Genomic DNA, 19,648 nt, shown 5'->3' on the forward strand with positions numbered 1-19,648 from the left:
GCAGATGAAAGCATAAAATTACAAAGGGATATCGATAGATTTAGTGAATGGGTAAAACTGGCAAATGGATTTCAATCTAGACAAATGTGAGGTCATCCACTTTGGACCTGAAAAGGATAGAACAGGGCACTTTCTAAATGGTGAAATGCTAAAAACAGTGGAGGTCTCAAGAGATTTGCGGATCCAGGTACAGGAGACTTTGTGATATCCGGCACCGACGGGACCGAGCTGTTGCCGATCTATCAAAACTGCCGGACACACCAGCGTTAATGTTGAAGCATACGGAGGTTTTCATCTCCGTATCTGACAACAAACACTGTTGCTTAGCAACAGCTTCTAAACAGTCGGCCCGTACCTTGGAAGCGTCTCTGTAGCTTAGCAACAGCTTCAGAGAGACTTTCCAGAGCCTGACTGTTGGAAAAAAAAGCCACGAGAAGAAAAAAAACCTAACAAAACGGCTCCTGATTTCTGCCGGTAGATCGAGGTTTCCGGACATACAACCTCCAGATAAACCAAAGTTTCCTGTACATCGATCATTCAAATGTCATGAACAGATATAGAAAATAATCAAAAAGGCTCGCGGAAAGCTGGCCTTTTTATCTGAAGGACTCTAATCCAAGAGGGTAGATCTTGTGCTACTGCTATACAAAACCCTGGTTAGACCACACCTGGAGCACTGGGAGCAGTTCTGGGCACCACACCTTAGGAAGGATATACTGACCTTGGAGGGAGTGCAGCGCAGGTTTACCAGAATGATACCCGGACTTCAAGGGTTAAGTTATGAGGAGAGATTACACAAATTAGGGTTGTATTCCCTGGAATTTAGACGGTTAAGTTGTGATTTGATTGAAGTTTTCAAGATATTAAGGGGATCAGATAGGGTAGAGAGAGAAACTGTTTCTGCTGTTGGGGAGTCTCGGACTAGGGGGCATCGTCTTAAAAGTTAGAGCCAGACCTTTCAGGAGTGAAATTAGGAAACACTTCTACACACAAAGGGTGGTAGAAGTTTGGAACTCTCTTCCGCAAACGACAATTGGTGCTAGATCAATTGTTAATTTTAAATCGAAGATTGATAGCTTTTTGTTAACCAAAGGTATTAAGTGATATGGGCCAAAGGCAGGTATATGGAGTTAGATCGCAGATCAGTCATGATTTCATTGAATGTTGGAACAGGCTCAAGGGGCTGAATGGCCTCCTCCTGTTCCTATGTTCCTGTGTTAAACGTCTCTCATGTCTACCATTACTCCTCACTGAAACACTCCATTCTAGGTGTCAGTGGTCTGTCCTCCAAGACTCATTCCAGCTCAGGACCTCATTGCTTTTGAACAGAGCCGGCTGTGTAGACCTCGACATCCTTCAGGACGACAACAGACTGAAGCCTTCCGCCTTCTGAAGGTGAACATCGAACCGTTTGAGCCCAGGACCGACCGTAACAGTAAAAAGAGGTGGGAATGTGTGAGGTGCTTTTATTTAGTCTCTGAGTTACAGCTCCTTCACACAAAACACCGCCTGTTTCATCATCCCGCTCCATGAGCGTGAATAAACAGAGTCTAGGAAGGGTTGGACAGGGCAGGGCTGGACCGGGGGTGGGGGTGGGGTGCTGAGCGAGCCCGGACTGGGGGTGGTGGGTGGGGGGGATGCTGAGCGGGCCTGGACTGGGGGTGGGGGGTGGGGTGGGGTGCTAAGCGGGCCCGGACTTGGGGGGGGTGGGGGCGGGTCGAGTGGGGCCAGACCCAGGGCAGCTGGTGGGAGGGGGATACACGTGAGCAAGAAATCCATTAGTTAGTTCTAAAAAGGTTAGATGCTGTTAAGCCAGATAAACTGCAAGAACCAGGTCATTTGCATCACAATCTGGACTGAAAATAATCAAGTGATGGCAGGAGAAGGTGAGGTTGAGGAACGTGGGGAGAAGGTGGGATTGAGGGATATGGGAAGGGTGGGGACAGTGGGGGATTTGGGGAACAGGTGGGGAGATGAGGGATATGGGGAGAAGGTGGGATTGAGGGATGTGGGGAGACGGGATTGAGGGATGTGGGTAGAAGGTGGGTTGAGGGATGTGAGGAGGAGGTGGGGAGTTGAGGGATATTGGGAGGAGGGATGATGTGCCATGATATGGTCGTGCTTTTCCCTAAGAATTGTTTTATTTTTAATTCCCCAGGTTAAAGCGACGTAGTGAGAGAAGAGGAGCCGAGGAGACGGTCTGCAAACTCCCCCAGTCAGACAAATGCCTGGTACCCGCTGATCCAACAGACACTCAGAAGGTTGGAAGCAGAGTCTGTGGGCCTGTCCTCCATGCTCTGGGAGGTTTAGAGAGGAGATAGTGAACAAATGGGGTGGAGTTGGAATGTGCGGTGTAACTGGGGACAGTTCTCCCACATTGTTGGGATGCTCGTACTCCCTGAACTGGGAGTGATTGGTGGGGGGGGGCTGCGGCCCTGCAGCTTCCACAGCCCATGTAGCCTGCTCCTGATGTCGGTCACGCACTGCGGGAGGAGACCAGGCACTGGCCACAAGGAGAGAAGGGCCAATAGTCCATAGAACACTGCCTCCCAGTGACAGTGACTTGCCTTTTTATGGAGAGCAAAAGGGAAGGGGACAGCAGAGTCCCACCGGTGGGAGGCCCAAAGTCACATGGACCAGCGAGTTGAGAGCCCCGGGTGGAAGGAAGCAGAGTCACAGCTGGCTCCCGGGGTGGTAGGATGAATACCGCCGCCCTGTAGCACAGTTACAAGTCCATTAATGGTGGACAGAATCTCTAGGACCAAGGGAAAGCAGAGCGAGCAGGTATTAGGCTGCCTGTACCTATTTCAGTGAATATTATAGGGGTATGGGGCAATGATGTAAGTGGGGTTGAATATGGGTGGCTGGTAGATGCGGTGTGTGTAAGAGTTGTGTTTAATACCAGGATCGGGTGATGTGAGTGTAACGGTTGTGTTTAATACCAGGAGCCGGGGGATGTTCCACCAGTGCTCGACACGTCAGGATGTTTCGCCCTCCCACTGGGTGAGTGAGAACAAGGAAACTGCTCCTCCGAGCTTGCTGTGTAACTCGTTTACTGTGAGAAACTGCAAAACCAATGGTCAAACTACAGCTTCTGTCCTGTCTGACGGCCTCACTCACCATCTACCGTTGCCTGTTTCCTCCCTCCCCTCATGTATCCACTGATTCTGGCCGGGGTACAGGCACGAGCCCTCCCCTCACCTCAACCCTCCCGTGTCTTCTGATTCTGTCCCTAGATTCAGGCACCAGCCTTCCATTCCCCTCCCCTCCTGTATCTGCCCAGGGCTACAGGCAACAGCTGCCCTCGCGCGAGTTTATTCTAATGTGGAGGTTATCTCACAGAGCGTGTTGCTGTCCTCACTCACTGCACTTCCACCAGGAGTCAAGAGGAGCAAGGCTGGCTGATCTCAACCTCTCTAACCCAGGGACGCCTGTACCACTGCCCGGCTCAGCGCTCAAACCTGGGAGGTACCTGGTCAGTGTATCACAGGACAATGCTGGGCAGGGCCCTCAGCCACTGAGCCATTGGGGTAAACCGCATCATGGTGAGCATAACCTGCATCACAACACTGGGCCCTGCAGCATTTCCACTGTCCTCTCACACCCCCTCCCAACCCCTCCATCTCCTGTCCTCCCCCCTTCCCTCCATCACCCCCCGCCATCCCTCCATCTAACCCGGCCGTCCTCTCCCCCGTCACCCCTCCATCTCCCCCCGCCATCCCTCCATCTCCCCCCGCCATCCCTCCATCTCCCCCCGCCATCCCTCCATCTCCCCCCGCCATCCCTCCACCTCCCCCCGCCATCCCTCCATCTCCCCCCGCCGTCCTCTCCTCCGCCATCCCTCCATCTCCCCACGCCATCCCTCCATCTCCCCCCGCCATCCCTCCATCTCCCCCCGCCGTCCTCTCCATCTCCCCCCGCCATCCCTCCATCTCCCCCCGCCATCCCTCCATCTCCCCCCGCCGTCCTCTCCATCTCCCCCCGCCATCCCTCCATCTCCCCCCGCCATCCCTCCATCTCCCCCCGCCATCCCTCCATCTCCCCCCGCCATCCCTCCATCTCCCCCCGCCATCCCTCCATCTCCCCCCGCCGTCCTCTCCATCTCCCCCCGCCGTCCTCTCCATCTCCCCCCGCCGTCCTCTCCATCTCCCCCCGCCATCCCGCCATCTCCCCCCGCCATCCCTCCATCTAACCCGGCTGTCCTCTCCTCCGCCATCCCTCCATCTCCCCCCGCCATCCCTCCATCTAACCCGGCTGTCCTCTCCTCCGCCATCCCTCCATCTCCCTCCGCCATCCCTCCATCTCCCCCCGCCGTCCTCTCCTCCGCCATCCCTCCATCTCCCCCCGCCATCCCTCCATCTCCCCCCGCCGTCCTCTCCATCTCCCCCCGCCGTCCTCTCCATCTCCCCCCGCCGTCCTCTCCATCTCCCCCCGCCATCCCTCCATCTCCCCCCGCCGTCCTCTCCATCTCCCCCCGCCATCCCTCCATCTCCCCCCGCCGTCCTCTCCATCTCCCCCCGCCGTCCTCTCCATCTCCCCCCGCCGTCCTCTCCATCTCCCCCCGCCATCCCTCCATCTCCCCCCGCCATCCCTCCATCTCCCCCCGCCGTCCTCTCCATCTCCCCCCGCCATCCCTCCATCTCCCCCGCCATCCCTCCATCTCCCCCCGCCGTCCTCTCCATCTCCCCCCGCCATCCCTCCATCTCCCCCCGCCATCCCTCCATCTCCCCCCGCCATCCCTCCATCTCCCCCGCCGTCCTCTCCATCTCCCCCCGCCATCCCTCCATCTCCCCCCGCCGTCCTCTCCATCTCCCCCCGCCATCCCTCCATCTCCCCCCGCCATCCCTCCATCTCCCCCCGCCGTCCTCTCCCATCTCCCCCCGCCGTCCCTCCATCTCCCCCCGCCATCCCTCCATCTCCCCCCGCCGTCCCTCCATCTCCCCCCGCCATCCCTCCATCTCCCCCCGCCGTCCTCTCCATCTCCCCCTGCAATCCCTCCATCTCCCCCTGCCGTCCTCTCCATCTCCCCCCGCCATCCCTCCATCTCCCCCTGCCGTCCTCTCCATCTCCCCCCGCCATCCCTCCATCTCCCCCCGCCATCCCTCCATCTCCCCCCGCCATCCCTCCATCTCCCCCCGCCATCCCTCCATCTCCCCCCGCCATCCCTCCATCTCCCCCTGCCGTCCTCTCCATCTCCCCCTGCCGTCCTCTCCATCTCCCCCCGCCATCCCTCCATCTCCCCCCGCCATCCCTCCATCTCCCCCCGCCATCCCTCCATCTCCCCCCGCCATCCCTCCATCTCCCCCCGCCATCCCTCCATCTCCCCCCGCCATCCCTCCATCTCCCCCCGCCATCCCTCCATCTCCCCCCGCCGTCCTCTCCATCTCCCCCCGCCATCCCTCCATCTCCCCCCGCCATCCCTCCATCTCCCCCTGCCGTCCTCTCCATCTCCCCCCGCCATCCCTCCATCTCCCCCCGCCATCCCTCCATCTCCCCCCGCCATCCCTCCATCTCCCCCCGCCATCCCTCCATCTCCCCCCGCCATCCCTCCATCTCCCCCGCCATCCCTCCATCTCCCCCCGCCGTCCCTCCATCTCCCCCCGCCATCCCTCCATCTCCCCCCGCCATCCCTCCATCTCCCCCCGCCGTCCTCTCCATCTCCCCCCGCCATCCCTCCATCTCCCCCCGCCATCCCTCCATCTCCCCCTGCAATCCCTCCATCTCCCCCGCCGTCCTCTCCATCTCCCCCCGCCATCCCTCCATCTCCCCCCGCCATCCCTCCATCTCCCCCCGCCATCCCTCCATCTCCCCCCGCCGTCCCTCCATCTCCCCCCGCCATCCCTCCATCTCCCCCTGCAATCCCTCCATCTCCCCCGCCGTCCTCTCCATCTCCCCCCGCCATCCCTCCATCTCCCCCCGCCATCCCTCCATCTCCCCCCGCCATCCCTCCATCTCCCCCCGCCATCCCTCCATCTCCCCCCGCCATCCCTCCATCTCCCCCCGCCGTCCTCTCCATCTCCCCCCGCCGTCCTCTCCATCTCCCCCCGCCATCCCTCCATCTCCCCCCGCCGTCCTCTCCATCTCCCCCCGCCATCCCTCCATCTCCCCCCGCCATCCCTCCATCTCCCCCGCCGTCCTCTCCATCTCCCCCCGCCATCCCTCCATCTCCCCCCGCCATCCCTCCATCTCCCCCCGCCGTCCTCTCCATCTCCCCCCGCCGTCCTCTCCATCTCCCCCCGCCATCCCTCCATCTCCCCCCGCCATCCCTCCATCTCCCCCCGCCATCCCTCCATCTCCCCCTGCCATCCCTCCATCTCCCCCCGCCGTCCCTCCATCTCCCCCCGCCATCCCTCCATCTCCCCCCGCCATCCCTCCATCTCCCCCCGCCATCCCTCCATCTCCCCCCGCCATCCCTCCATCTCCCCCCGCCGTCCCTCCATCTCCCCCCGCCGTCCCTCCATCTCCCCCGCCGTCCTCTCCATCTCCCCCCGCCGTCCTCTCCATCTCCCCCTGCCATCCCTCCATCTCCCCCCGCCATCCCTCCATCTCCCCCCGCCATCCCTCCATCTCCCCCTGCCATCCCTCCATCTCCCCCCGCCATCCCTCCATCTCCCCCGCCGTCCTCTCCATCTCCCCCCGCCATCCCTCCATCTCCCCCCGCCGTCCCTCCATCTCCCCCCGCCATCCCTCCATCTCCCCCCGCCGTCCCTCCATCTCCCCCCGCCATCCCTCCATCTCCCCCCGCCATCCCTCCATCTCCCCCTGCCATCCCTCCATCTCCCCCCGCCATCCCTCCATCTCCCCCGCCGTCCTCTCCATCTCCCCCCGCCATCCCTCCATCTCCCCCCGCCATCCCTCCATCTCCCCCCGCCATCCCTCCATCTCCCCCGCCATCCCTCCATCTCCCCCCGCCATCCCTCCATCTCCCCCCGCCATCCCTCCATCTCCCCCCGCCATCCCTCCATCTCCCCCCGCCATCCCTCCATCTCCCCCGCCATCCCTCCATCTCCCCCCGCCATCCCTCCATCTCCCCCCGCCATCCCTCCATCTCCCCCTGCCGTCCTCTCCATCTCCCCCCGCCATCCCTCCATCTCCCCCCGCCATCCCTCCATCTCCCCCCGCCATCCCTCCATCTCCCCCCGCCATCCCTCCATCTCCCCCCGCCATCCCTCCATCTCCCCCCGCCATCCCTCCATCTCCCCCTGCAATCCCTCCATCTCCCCCGCCGTCCTCTCCATCTCCCCCCGCCATCCCTCCATCTCCCCCTGCAATCCCTCCATCTCCCCCCGCCATCCCTCCATCTCCCCCCGCCATCCCTCCATCTCCCCCTGCAATCCCTCCATCTCCCCCTGCCGTCCTCTCCCACCTCCCCCTGCCATCCCTCCATCTCCCCCCGTCATCCCCCCACCTCCCCCTGCTGTCCTCTCCCATCTCCCCCTGCCGTCCTCTCCCACCTCCCCCTGCCATCCCTCCATCTCCCCCCGTCATCCCCCCACCTCCCCCTGCCGTCCTCTCCCATCTCCCCCTGCCGTCCTCTCCCACCTCCCCCTGCCATCCCTCCATCTCCCCCCGTCATCCCCCCACCTCCCCCTGCCGTCCTCTCCCATCTCCCCCTGCTGTCCTCTCCCATCTCTCCCTGCCGTCCTCTCCATCTCCCCCTGCCGTCCTTTCCCCCTTCCCTCCATCACCCCCCGCCATCCCACCTTCCCTCCATCCTCCCCATCCCCCCCTTTCCCCCATACCCCCCTTTCCCCCTGCCCTCTACCTGTTTCTGACGATTCGGCTAACACTCTGAATTCTGCTAGGTCCGTGTGGTGCCCTACAGGCAGAGCCAGATGTAGGAACGTGCCCATTTGCAGCCGCCGCAGAGTTACATTGCTGGGCCGCCACCAGGAAGAACGCTGAGGAAAGGAAGGATGCCAGCACCAATACTGAGCAGGGTCCTGAGCCCAGCCACCAGCCACCCTCAGGTAGTCCACCGCCTCTCTCTTCTCCCCGACTTCTCTACCCTGCTATGCTGAAGGCATTGGCTCCTTGTTGCGGTACACCAGACACCCAATCAAATAACCAAAAGCATGAGCCTCGGCTGTGGGTGTCAGCAAGCTATTCTGCTCTGGGGAGCATCACAGCTCAGCCTGACTCCATCCTGACCCGATGCTCTCTCACTTTCCAGGAGCAGGGTCCCTTCCCGAACCCAAGCAATCTGAGGCTGATTCTAATGTACAAATACACAAATCACTAAAAGTATCGACACAGGTTAACAAGGCCATAAAAAAAGCAAACCAAGCACTCGGGTTTATTTCTAGAGGGATAGAATTGAACAGTAGTGAAGTTATGCTAAACCTGTATCGAACCTTGGTTAGACCACACTTGGAGTACTCGGTACAGTTCTGGTCGCCATATTATAAAGAGGATATAGAGGCACTGGAGAGGGTGCAGAGAAGATTTACAAGGATGATACCAGAAATGTGAGGGTACACATATCAGGAAAGGATGAACAGGCTGGGTCTCTTTTCTCTTGAAAAAAGAAGGCTGAGGGGTGACCTAATAGAGGTCTTTAAAATTATGAAAGGTTTTGATCGAGTGGATAGAGAGAGAATGTTTCCACTTGTGGGGAAGAGCAGAACTAGAGGCCATCAATATAAGATAGTCACCAAGAAATCAATCGGGAATTCAGGAGAAACTTCTTTACCCAGAGAGTGGTGAGAATGTGGAACTCGCTACCACAGGGAGTGGTTGAAGAGAATAGTCTAGATACATTTAAGGGGAGACTAGACAAGCACATGAGGAGAAGGGAATCGAGGGTTACGCTGATAGATTTAGACGAGGAAAGACGGGAGGTGGCTCGAGTGGAGCATAAACGCTGGCATGCACTGGTTGGGCCGAATGGCCTGTTTCTGTGCCGTATATCCAATGTAATCCTATGTAATGGCCCCTCCTGGTCAGCACAGACATGGAGACGAGCCCTGGGACCGTGCGGCTCAGCTCTGACCTGCCTGAGCCCAGCGAGCATTGCTCCCGTGTTCAAATGGAGAAAGCCCTGGTGAAGGGCCAAGGCCCACAGGGAGGAGAGAAGGCGAGAGTGATTGGCTGATGCTAAGCTGGGGGTTTCACAGCGTGACTGTAGGTGTGAGGTAGAGGGGGTAGAGAACGGAAGGGGAGAGAGGGGAAAAGGGCTCATCCTTCAGGGTCACAGTGCAGGTGACTTGCTCAGAGCTGGGAAAACCTCGGGAATTGAAAAACCGGAGCTGTTCTCAATGGAACAGAGGAGATTCTGGGTGATTTGATGGAGGGGGTTTCAAATTCCCAAAGGATGGGACAGAAACAGACTGTTTCTGGTGTTTGAAAGAAGGGACTGGACTAGCAACCCAGGGATTATCAGTTCAAATCCCGCCACAGCGAGTGGTGAAATTGAATTGAATAAATCTGGTGAATAAAAATTCCCATTTCCCAATGAAAGGATGCAGTTAAAGAGAAGGTTAGCAATGCACAACATAAACAGGGCCCAGGCTGTGCTGCCTCGCTGGGTGACACTGACCGCTGGCCAGCCAAGGTACGGAAACAACAGCCCCAAGGTTTCGTGCTGCTGCGGAGTGTCGTGGTTCTGTTACTGGACTAGAAACCCAGACAGTTCAAATTCCACCACAGCAGTTTCAGAATTTAAATTCAGTTTAAAAAATATCTGGAAATGCAAAGTGACCATGATGGTTGGATTGTGGTAATAAACCCCTCCCCCAGCTCTTCAACCTCAGGGATGCCTTCTGCGGGTCCTCCCGCTTTTTTTCCAGTGCCACGCATCAGGCCCATCCCTCATGGACTGCCTCACTGTACTGCTCCCTCTCCTGCCTGATCCCTGTGCTTTTACTCGCAGTGTTTGAATATTGTGTGATTCTCTGTGTCCTCCCTCTCATGGTGCTGGGCGTTTCACTGACTGCTCTGCTTCCTGTTGCCTTTCTGAAGCTGCTAGATCCTACAGGGACGCTGGGATCCTTACCTGCTCCGAGATTGAGAACCACCAGCCAACCACTGCTGCTGCAGGTCTGACCTTTCACCTGTTGCTTTGTGTTGTTTTGTGGTTCAGTTTCCAATAGGTGAGTGAAGCCTCGTGCGGACAGTACACCTCAGCAAGCACAACCCGTGCCCCAGGACATGTACGGCCTGTGCATCGAGCTCGGCCTTAGCGTTACCATCTACCGAGCACAAGTTCCCTCCACCGGGAGAGGTGGAGTCACAATCCCTCCGCCAAGCTCACACACTATAATTCATTTAATTAACCATTTCTGTATGGAACCAGTAAATTAGGACAGCGCTGACATCAGTCAGGGTCCAGTGACGGGCTTCTGTTGGTATCTGATGAGCACAGTTGCCCTGTATTCGGGAGATCTCTCGCCGTGTGTGTGTGGTCCTCTTTCCCACCCCCCCCCCCCCCCCGTCTCCCACTCTCCCCCCTGTCTCTCTCCCCCACTCCCCCCCCATCTCTCTCCCCCCCCACTCCCCCGTCTCTCTCCCCCTCTCCCCCCCCACTCCCCCGTCTCTCTCCCACTCTCCCCCGTCTCTCTGCCCCACTCCCCCCCGTCTCTCTGCCCCACTCCCCCCCGTCTCTCTGCCCCACTCTCCCCCGTCTCTCTGCCCCTCTCCCCGTCTCTCTCCCATTCTCCCCCCGTCTCTCTCCCCCCGTCTCTCTCCCACTCTCCCCCCCGCTTCCCCTGTCTCTCTCCCTTTCTCTCCCCCTCTCTCTCCCCCTCTCACTCCCCCCGTCTCACTCCCCCCGTCTCACTCCCCCCGTCTCTCTCCCCCGTCTCTCTCCCCCGTCTCTCTGCCCCGTCTCTCTCCCCCGTCTCTCTCCCCCGTCTCTCTCCCCCACTCCTCTCTCCCCCTCTTTCTCTCCGCATCTCCCTCTCTCTCCCTCCGTCTCTCCCTCTCTCTCTCCCCATCTCCCTCTCCCTATCTCCCTCTCTCTCTCTCCCCTCCTCTCTCTCCCCTCCCTCTCACACTCTCCCCTCCCTCCTCTCTCCCTCCGTCTCTCCCTCTCTCTCTCCCCATCTCCCTCTCTCTCCCCTCCCCCTCTCTCCCCTCCCTCTCTCTCTCAATTCAAATCGCTTTATTGGCATGACAAGTTGCCAAAGCATTGTAAAACATTCATGTTTGTTCACAAAAATACAGATCTATCCATACAGTGTATAAACAGATATATCCCTGAGTGTATAAATATATACTTTCATATAATTTATATATACTCTTATCTTATCTTTAGTGGTTGTCCCTCTGTTTATGGCAAGCTGTAACATAGTGTGCCGCTAGTGTTATGCAACTTCTCTCTTCCCCTAGTAGGTATGGGAGTTTTTGGTCGTCATTCAATTTTCTGAATTCCGGGCATATTTTTGTAAATTTTGGATAGAAATTCTCCCTTATGCCCTGATATTTTCTACAAGCTGTGAGGAAGTGCATCTCTGTCTCCACCATTCCCTGACTGCAGTGAGAGCATATCCTGTCTTCCCTTGGTAGCCGGGTCTGCCTGTGTCTACCTTTTTCGATCGCCAGGCTATGTTCACTAAGTCTGTACATTGTCAGGATTTTTCTCAGTTTGCTGTCCTTTACCATGGTCAGGTAATCAGCTATGTTGTATTGTCTGTTTAGGGCCAAGTAGCAATTGAGTTTGCTTTGGGTTTTTGTTGTTTCTGCCCAATATGTCAGATATTTTTCCTTTTGCTTAGCGATGATTGTGTTGGGTCGAATTCTTTGTGTTACGCTGTCACTGTCCTGTGGCTGGTTATTGTTAGTAGTGTTAGTAGTTACTTCACTGAGTCCCAGGACTAGTTGACTGAGGGTATTCTTCTTTATGGTCAGCTCTTGGCATTTCAGGGCGTCGTAGTGATAGCATTGGGGGTTGCTCATTTGTAGGTGATTCCAAAATTTGGTGGCTCTTTTTTGGATAGTGATTATTAATGGATATTGGCCTAGTTCCGCCCTGCATGCATTGTTTACTGTTTTCCTTTGAGTCCGGAGGATACTTTTACAGAATTCTGCATGTAGGATCTCAATTGGGTGTTTGTCCCATTTTGCAAATTCTTGTTGTGTTAGCGGTCCCCATACCTCACTGCCATAGAGTGCAATTGGTTCAATTACTGATTTGAAAATTTTTAGCCAAATGCTAATTGGGATTTCTATTTGGATTGATTTTTTAATGGCATAGAAAGCCCTTCTTGCTTTCTCTTTCAGTTCATTCACAGCCAGTTTGAAGTTTCCCGTAGAACTGATTTTTAAGCCCAAGTATGTGTAGTTAGTGGTTTGTTCAATTTTGGTTGTTCCTATTGTGAAATTTATTTTGGGTCCCTGAGGTCTGGATCTTTGCTGGAACACAACGACTTTGGTTCTTTGGGGATTTATTGTCAGGGCCCAAGTCTGGCAGTACGATTCCAGCAGATCCAGGTTCTGCTGTAGACCTTCCTTAGTTGGTGACAGCAGAACCAGGTCGTCTGCATAGAGGAGGAATTTATCCTTGGATTCATGTAGGGTGAGGCCGGGTGCTGTAGATTGTTCAAGTAGTTTTGCCAATTCATTTATGTAAATATTAAAGAGTGTCGGTGAGATTGGCGAGCCCTGCGTCACCCCCCGCCCCTGTGGGAAGTATTTTGTTCGTTTGTCTCCAATTTTAACTGCACATTTGTTGTTTGTATACATTGATTTAATTACATCATATGTTTTTCCCCCTACCCCGCTTTCGATAAGTTTCAGGAATAAACCGTCATGCCAGATGGAGTCGAAAGCCTTCTGGAAATCTATAAAGCATGCGTAGATTTTGCTTTTGTTATGGTGAACGTGTTTGTCAATTAGGGTCTGTAGGGTGAAGATATGATCTGATGTTCTATAGTTTGGCAGGAATCCAATTTGGCTTTTACTCAAGACATTGTGCTCCTCAAGGAAGTTTATAAGTCTTTTGTTTATGATGCTACAGAATACCTTCCCCAGGTTACTGTTTACACAGATGCCTCGATAATTATTTGGGTCGACTTTGTCCCCGCTTTTGTATATGTGGGCGTTATGAGTCCTTTGTTCCAGATATCAGGGAAGTAACCGACACTCAGAACCAAGTTGAAGAGTTTTAGGATAGCCAGTTTCATTTTGTCGTCTGTGTGTTTAATCATCTCGTTTAGTATGCCGTCTGTCCCGCAAGCTTTTCCTGGTCGCAGGTCCTTGAGTTTTTCAGAAAGTTCTTTTCTGTTATTGTGGAGTCTAGCGGTTTTGGTTATCTTTTATGGCCATTTCTAGCTTTTCCAGTTTTTTGCATATTTGGTGTTGCTCTGGCATTAGTGTGTTTTTCTGGTATAATTTTTCAAAGTGGTTTTCCCATGTGTCCCCATTTTGAATGGCCAATTCGTCGTGTTGTTTTTTGTGTAGTGTATTCAAGTTGTCCCAGAAACAATTGGAATCAATGGATTCCTCCATGGAGCTGAGTGTATTCTTAATATATTGCTCTTTTTTGGTTCTGAGTGTGTTTCTGTATTGTGTTAGTGTCTGACAATAAGTAAGGCGTAATTCCTCGTTTTCTGGATGTCTGTGTTTTTGGTTTGATATTTTTCTAAGTTTTTTCCTCATGTTATGGCAATCTGGGTCAAACCATTTTTCATAGTTTTTTGTTTTGGGTTTGTTCTTGCGAGCTTTCAAGTTTGCACTTGTTGCCAAATTATCGAAAATATTGTTTAGGTTATTTACTGCCCGGTTTACGCCTTCTTTATTGTGAGTGTATATGTTATCCAGAAAGGTGTCCAAGAGAGCTTGAGTTGATGCATTGCTAATTGTTTTCTGGTATTTTTCCGTGTCGTTTTTGGCCCATCTGTACGATTTTTTTGGTGTTGTACAGTTTACTGGGTTGTGTTTCTATGTTTGTTTCTGTCTTTTTGAGATACATAGTAATTTGACTGTGATCTGACAGTGTTGTTTGTGGTTTGACTGTGAATGCTCTGAAAGAGGATGGGTCCAAATCTGTAATCATATAGTCTACTGTGCTGCAGCCAAGAGGTGAGCAATAGATCGATCTTCCTAGGAGGTCTCCTATGAACCTACCATTGACAATGTACAGACCCAGGCTTCGACAGAGCTGTAGGAGCTGTTTTCCGTTGGTATTTGTCTGCTTGTCGCAGTTATGCCTGTATGGAAGGGATGGGATATCAAAGTGGTTATTCCCGAATATGTAATTGTTTCCCTGATTATTGGTGAAGTCTGGTTCTTCGCCTGTTCTTGAATTGAGGTCCCCACAGATCAACACGTTCCCCTGGGCCTGGTATTGGATAATTTCCCCCTCTATGTTGGAGAAGGTGTCCTCTTTAAAGTACGGGGAATCCATTGGGGGGATATAAAGTGCGCAAATGTAAACATCTTGGGTGTTAGAGATAATCTCCCTCTCAATTCTGAGCCACATGTGGTTTTCGCCCTTTTTTATAAATTTGATGTAATTCTTAAGTTCTGTTTTAAACCAGATCAGTATGCCTCCGGAGTCTCTGCCTTGGGTTACTCTTGGTAATTTATTGGAGGGGACCACCAGCTCGGTGTACCCTTGGGGACAGCCAGTGTGTCCTTTTCCTTTATACCAAGTTTCCTGTAAAATGATAATATCTAGATCTTTAGTTTCATCTATGAACTCTGGGGTCCTACTCTTCACGTCGAGCACCGAAGAGCGTAGACCTTGGATATTCCAGGTCGAAATACATAAGGATTTCATGTTAAGTTTGATCTTTTACTATGATAGGTTAAAGAGTGGTACGTGTTTGTCGTGTCTAAGTGTGGGGAAAAAAGATCATCTCAGTTGTCTATAAAAGTTAATACTATTTGGTTACAGTTCTTTCTATTAATTAGTCCTTGATCCATAAGGCGGAAGTAGATGCTGCTGCACATCTGCTTATTGTCTCTTAACGGATTGTCTCTGTCTGAGGTATTGCGTACGTCCTGTGCATCTCTCCCTCTGTCTGGCTGGGAGCGGTCCTGTTCCCCTGTGTGACAGGAGTGATGCAGGTCTGATATTGTTGTTGTGCATGGGGATCCTCTCTGGTCTCGGTTGGTGTGGTGGTGGTCTTTGTAGTGGTCCGGATATGTACCCCGCTGATCTCTGGTGGTCGGGGGGGGAGGGTCCTCTTGGAGTCTGGGTATGGACCCGGTTAAAAGCGACGTCCTTCAGGGCTTTAGCAAAGATCGATATTCTTTTCCTTTGGATGTGGACGTGGTCGTAAAGACATTCCTCATCGAGGGTGGGGTGTTGGGCCAGGTGCACGTTGTGTTTTGATTCGCAGTCTCTTGCTATGCTGGCATTTATCTCATGAATTGTGTTGTTGTTGAAGTCTGTTCTCGGCAATATTGTGGAAACAGTGATTCTAGTGTTTGGAAATGTACTGCTTGCCTTCCTAATCACTGCTCTGAGCAATGTTGCTACCTCTTTCTGTTGGGCCTTTAGGTCATTTGTGCCCGTGTGTATTATTATGTGTTGGGGGGAGCCTAATCGGGTTTTGGTCAGCCATCCCATGGCTCTGTCTGTTGTTGGGCACCAGATCTTTTCTACTTTACTTCTAGGGAAGAGCTTTTTCTCCCATAGAAATTTCCCATTTGAGTCTATGAGTATTACGATGTCAGCCTTGTTTGTGTTTACTGTCTGGTGGCTTTCTCCTGGACTCATAGTGTGTGTGTTGGGCTGGGGTGTCTGGTGTGTGCGTTCCTCTTGTGAGCGGCTCGCTTGTGGTTCCACGGTGGTGGGGGAAGATTGAGATTCAGTATGCTGGTCGGCCTGTGTGGCACCCCTTGTATTGTGTGTCTGCTGCTGTTGTTCCGTGTGGGAGTGCAGCCGTTCCGTCCGGCTCTGTCTTGTCTTACCTCTAGCCTCTGGTTGCTGGTCTAATGGTGTTATCTCTCCTATATGGCTCTCTTCGTTTTCCTGCAGCTCTTTCACCCGATTCCCAAGTAGATTCACCTGGTTCTCAAGTAGATTCAGCTCTCTCTTGTGTCTCTCCCTCTCTTGCTTTTGTTCGTGATTCATTTTAAGGAACTCTCCTCTAAGTTTAACCATCTCTATCTCTAATTGATTAAATTTATCTTTTAGTTGTATCTGGCTGTGTGATCCCGGGGTATGTGTCTGGTCGACCCTGGAAGGCTCACTCACTTCCTGGCTATGCTGCTCTTCTCTTGGTGAGCTGGAATTGGTAGGGGGACTATGTGTGGCTTCCTCCCTGGTAGTTATGCTGGGGTTTGTCAGTTGTATCATGTGGCTGTGGGTCCCGGGGTTAGTGTCTGGTTTGAACTGTGTGGCTCGTTCACCTCCTGACCAGGCTGATTTCCTCCTGGTAAGTTGTCAATGTTGGGGGGAGTGCGGGTCGCTTTTCCCCTGTTAGCCACTCTGGGGCTGTTCCTTCCCCTCTCAGTTATTCCTTTCAGTGTCCTGAAGGCCGTTGCAAAGTTGTCGAGGTTGCCTTGCACTAATATTGTTCCGGTATTGTACACGTTGACAGTCGTGGTTGCCCTGTCTCCTGTTGTGTTAATTTTCATTTTGGACCCATTAGCGGTTTTTTCTAGCTTAACACTGGTATAGTGTGATTTTATTGCCGTGATCCAAGCCGCTGGCTGATCTGAGTAGAAAATGAGGTTACATTTTGTCCCAGTGTTGTACCAGTCAGCAAAAAGAGTTTCTGGTTTTTCTCTCATCTGCTCATGCTTGATCGATTTTATAGCATTTTTTGTGGTGTTGGGGGGAATCTGGAAGCGGTTGCTCTCAGTGTCCCTCGGGGGCTGTTGTGGCTCTTCTGATTCGCTCATTTTTGGTAGTGTAGAGAAAGTATTGTTGATCTTAGAATAAGCTTTTCTGGGGCCCCGGGTTTGGTGTTTCCCTCTCCCTGTTCGCAGACCTTTCCCGGTCCCCCTCTCCGACCCCGTGGTCCCTGGGCCTCGGCTCCTGGGTTCACCCTTCTCAGGTCTGAGTCTGTGAGCCGCTGTTCCCGGTGCCTTCGGGCTGTTCCCCTCCCCCTCAGAGGTCTCTGGGCCTCTGTCTCGGCCTGGCTCCTCGGACCTTTCCCTGGCTTCAGTCTCCCTCCCTGGGCCCTGTACTCACAGTCTTGGTTTTCTCGTTCCCGTTTGGTTGCTGGATTGCTGGACTGCGGCCCGAGTCCCCTCGGCTGTGCCCCGTTCTCGATCGGGTGCTGGATTGCTGGGCTGCGGCCCGAGTCCCCTCGGCTGTGCCGATTGCTGGGCTGCTGGGCTGCGGCCCGAGTCCCCTCGGCTGTGCCGATTGCTGGGCTGCGGCCCGAGTCCCCTCGGCTGTGCCGATTGCTGGGCTGCGTCCCGAGTCACCTCGCCTCCTCGAATCGCTTTGCCTTGGTCACTGTCTGCGCCTGGGAGGTCTCCAGGCTTCTGTCTCGGTCTGGCTCCTCCACGGTCCTGTGCTCCTGCCGCCGTTCTGGAGTCGCCGCTCTGATTGCCGCTGCGTCTCCGTGCGGCCTTCCCGAGCTCGATGCAGCCGAGTCACCTTCGTTCCGGCTGCCGCTGCGTCTCCGTGCGGCCTCCCCGAGCTCGATGCAGCCGAGTCACCTCGTTCCGGCTGCCGCTGCGTCTCCGTGCGGCCTCCCCGAGCTCGATGCGGCCGAGTCACCTCCCTCCTCTCTCCCCCCTCTCCCTCCTCTCTCCCCCCTCTCCCTCCGTCTCTCCCTCTCTCTCTCCCCATCTCCCTCTCTCTCCCCTCCCCTCTCTCTCTCCCCTCCCTCTCTCTCTCTCCCCTCCCTCCTCTCTCCCCCCTCTCCCTCCTCCCTCCCCCCTCTCCCTCCGTCTCTCTCTCTCTCCCCATCTCACTCTCTTCCCCCCTCCCCCCTCCTCCTTTCTTTCTCCTCTGTGTCTCTCTCTGATTTTCTTTTTATCTCCCCTCCTCGTTCCACTGTCTAGCTCTCTTGTCTTTCTATGTTTTTCTACCTCTCTGTTCTCTCCACCCTCTTTGTTATTCTCTTCTGTTCCCTTAAATAATGCAGAGGATTAATAATTCACAACATGGCCATTTTGTGCTGGACCCACAGATGAGATGTACACCTGTAGTCTGAGATATTTTGTGTGAGCTTTGAATCAGGAAACTTGCTGTGGAACGTCTGTGTGAGACTTCAGTCTCTAGAGCTTGTTCCTCTGCTGCCTCTGCTCGCTGTCTCTTGCAGTGTTTGTGATAGAAATACCTTGTGGTCAGCTAATACTTGGGAGGCATTGCATCGTGCAAGCAGGTAAGTGCAATGCAGCCTGTGTAACGTGTGTGATGAGCAGTGACCTCCGATAACATAGCAGCAACCCCACAACTTTGGTTCGTCACTGTGCCAACAGCAGCTACCCTCCGAACTTTGTTCTATTCCTTTCAAGACCAGGTGCCACTGCCGTTGGTGATAGCAGCCCTGGACCGACCCGAGAACGGCCAGCTCCTGCCCTGGGCCGGCCCGAGAACGGCCAGCTCCTGCCCTGGGCCGGCCCGAGAACGGCCAGCTCCTGCCCTGGGCCGGCCCGAGAACGGCCAGCTCCTGCCCTGGGCCGGCCCGAGAACGGTCAGCTCCTGCCCTGGACCGACCCGAGAACGGCCAGCTCCTGCCCTGGGCCGGCCCGAGAACGGTCAGCTCCTGCCCTGGGCCGGCCCGAGAACGGCCAGCTCCTGCCCTGGGCCGGCCCGAGAACGGCCAGCTCCTGCCCTGGGCCGGCCCGAGAACGGCCAGCTCCTGCCCTGGGCCGGCCCGAGAACGGTCAGCTCCTGCCCGCGAACGGCCAGCTCCTGCCCTGGGCCGGCCCGAGAACGGGTCAGCTCCTGCCCTGGGCCGGCCCAAGAACGGTCAGCTCCTGCCCTGGGCCGGCCCGAGAACGGCCAGCTCCTGCCCTGGGCCGGCCCGAGAACGGCCAGCTCCTGCCCTGGGCCGGCCCGAGAACGGTCAGCTCCTGCCCTGGGCCGGCCCGAGAACGGCCAGCTCCTGCCCTGGGCCGGCCCGAGAACGGTCAGCTCCTGCCCTGGACCGACCCGAGAACGGCCAGCTCCTGCCCTGGGCCGGCCCGAGAACGGTCAGCTCCTGCCCTGGGCCGGCCCGAGAACGGCCAGCTCCTGCCCTGGGGCCGGCCCGAGAACGGCCAGCTCCTGCCCTGGGCCGGCCCGAGAACGGTCAGCTCCTGCCCTGGGCCGGCCCGAGAACGGCCAGCGGGGCAGCGTTGCAGTTAGATCAGATGATCGGGGACTGACTGTGGAAGAATCCTGGACGGGTGTCTGAGATAAAGTTTCCATTTAAGACAGGGTTAATTCCACACTTGCATGAATCACTGATCGGGCTATCATTGCTATCTGTGGATCTTGCTGTGCGCAGGGTGACTGCTGCGGTCAGTGACTACACATCAGAAAGTAACTCCTCATCTGTGAAGCGTTTTGGGACGTCCTGAGGATGTGAAAGGCGCTATATAAATGCAAGCTCTTTCTCCTGCTTCGCCAGCGAACGTGGGATGGGGGTATTCCGTGTCATGGAGTAGGGTGGGAGTGGATTGATAACAGCGTCTACATTACACGGGTACACCCCCGGAAACCGTAATCATTAGTGGAAAGGCTCTGTTCCCAGCAGATAAATTCATGATTGCTGAGCTTTTAGAAGCTCTAGATGTAACTTGGCTAACACTC

The 19,648-nt window shown here is 55.1% G+C and overlaps 1 protein-coding gene across 1 annotated transcript in view; it reads left to right on the forward strand.

Moving 5' to 3' along the window:
* cplane1 (ciliogenesis and planar polarity effector 1) overlaps positions 1 to 19,648 on the forward strand; it is a 341,103-nt gene that overhangs the window by 201,706 nt on the left and 119,749 nt on the right. Inside the window, exons 35-39 of the mRNA XM_086002590.1 lie at positions 1,270 to 1,445; positions 2,159 to 2,261; positions 2,946 to 3,003; positions 7,806 to 7,970; positions 9,961 to 10,038. Coding sequence (XP_085858716.1) covers positions 1,270 to 1,445; positions 2,159 to 2,261; positions 2,946 to 3,003; positions 7,806 to 7,970; positions 9,961 to 10,038 — 580 coding nt within the window. The remainder of the gene's footprint in view (positions 1 to 1,269; positions 1,446 to 2,158; positions 2,262 to 2,945; positions 3,004 to 7,805; positions 7,971 to 9,960; positions 10,039 to 19,648) is intronic.

Source organism: Somniosus microcephalus, chromosome 1, assembly GCF_052327205.1.
Source record: "Somniosus microcephalus isolate GS21.2 chromosome 1, FLI_Smic_1.0, whole genome shotgun sequence".
Taxonomy (NCBI): domain Eukaryota; kingdom Metazoa; phylum Chordata; class Chondrichthyes; order Squaliformes; family Somniosidae; genus Somniosus; species Somniosus microcephalus.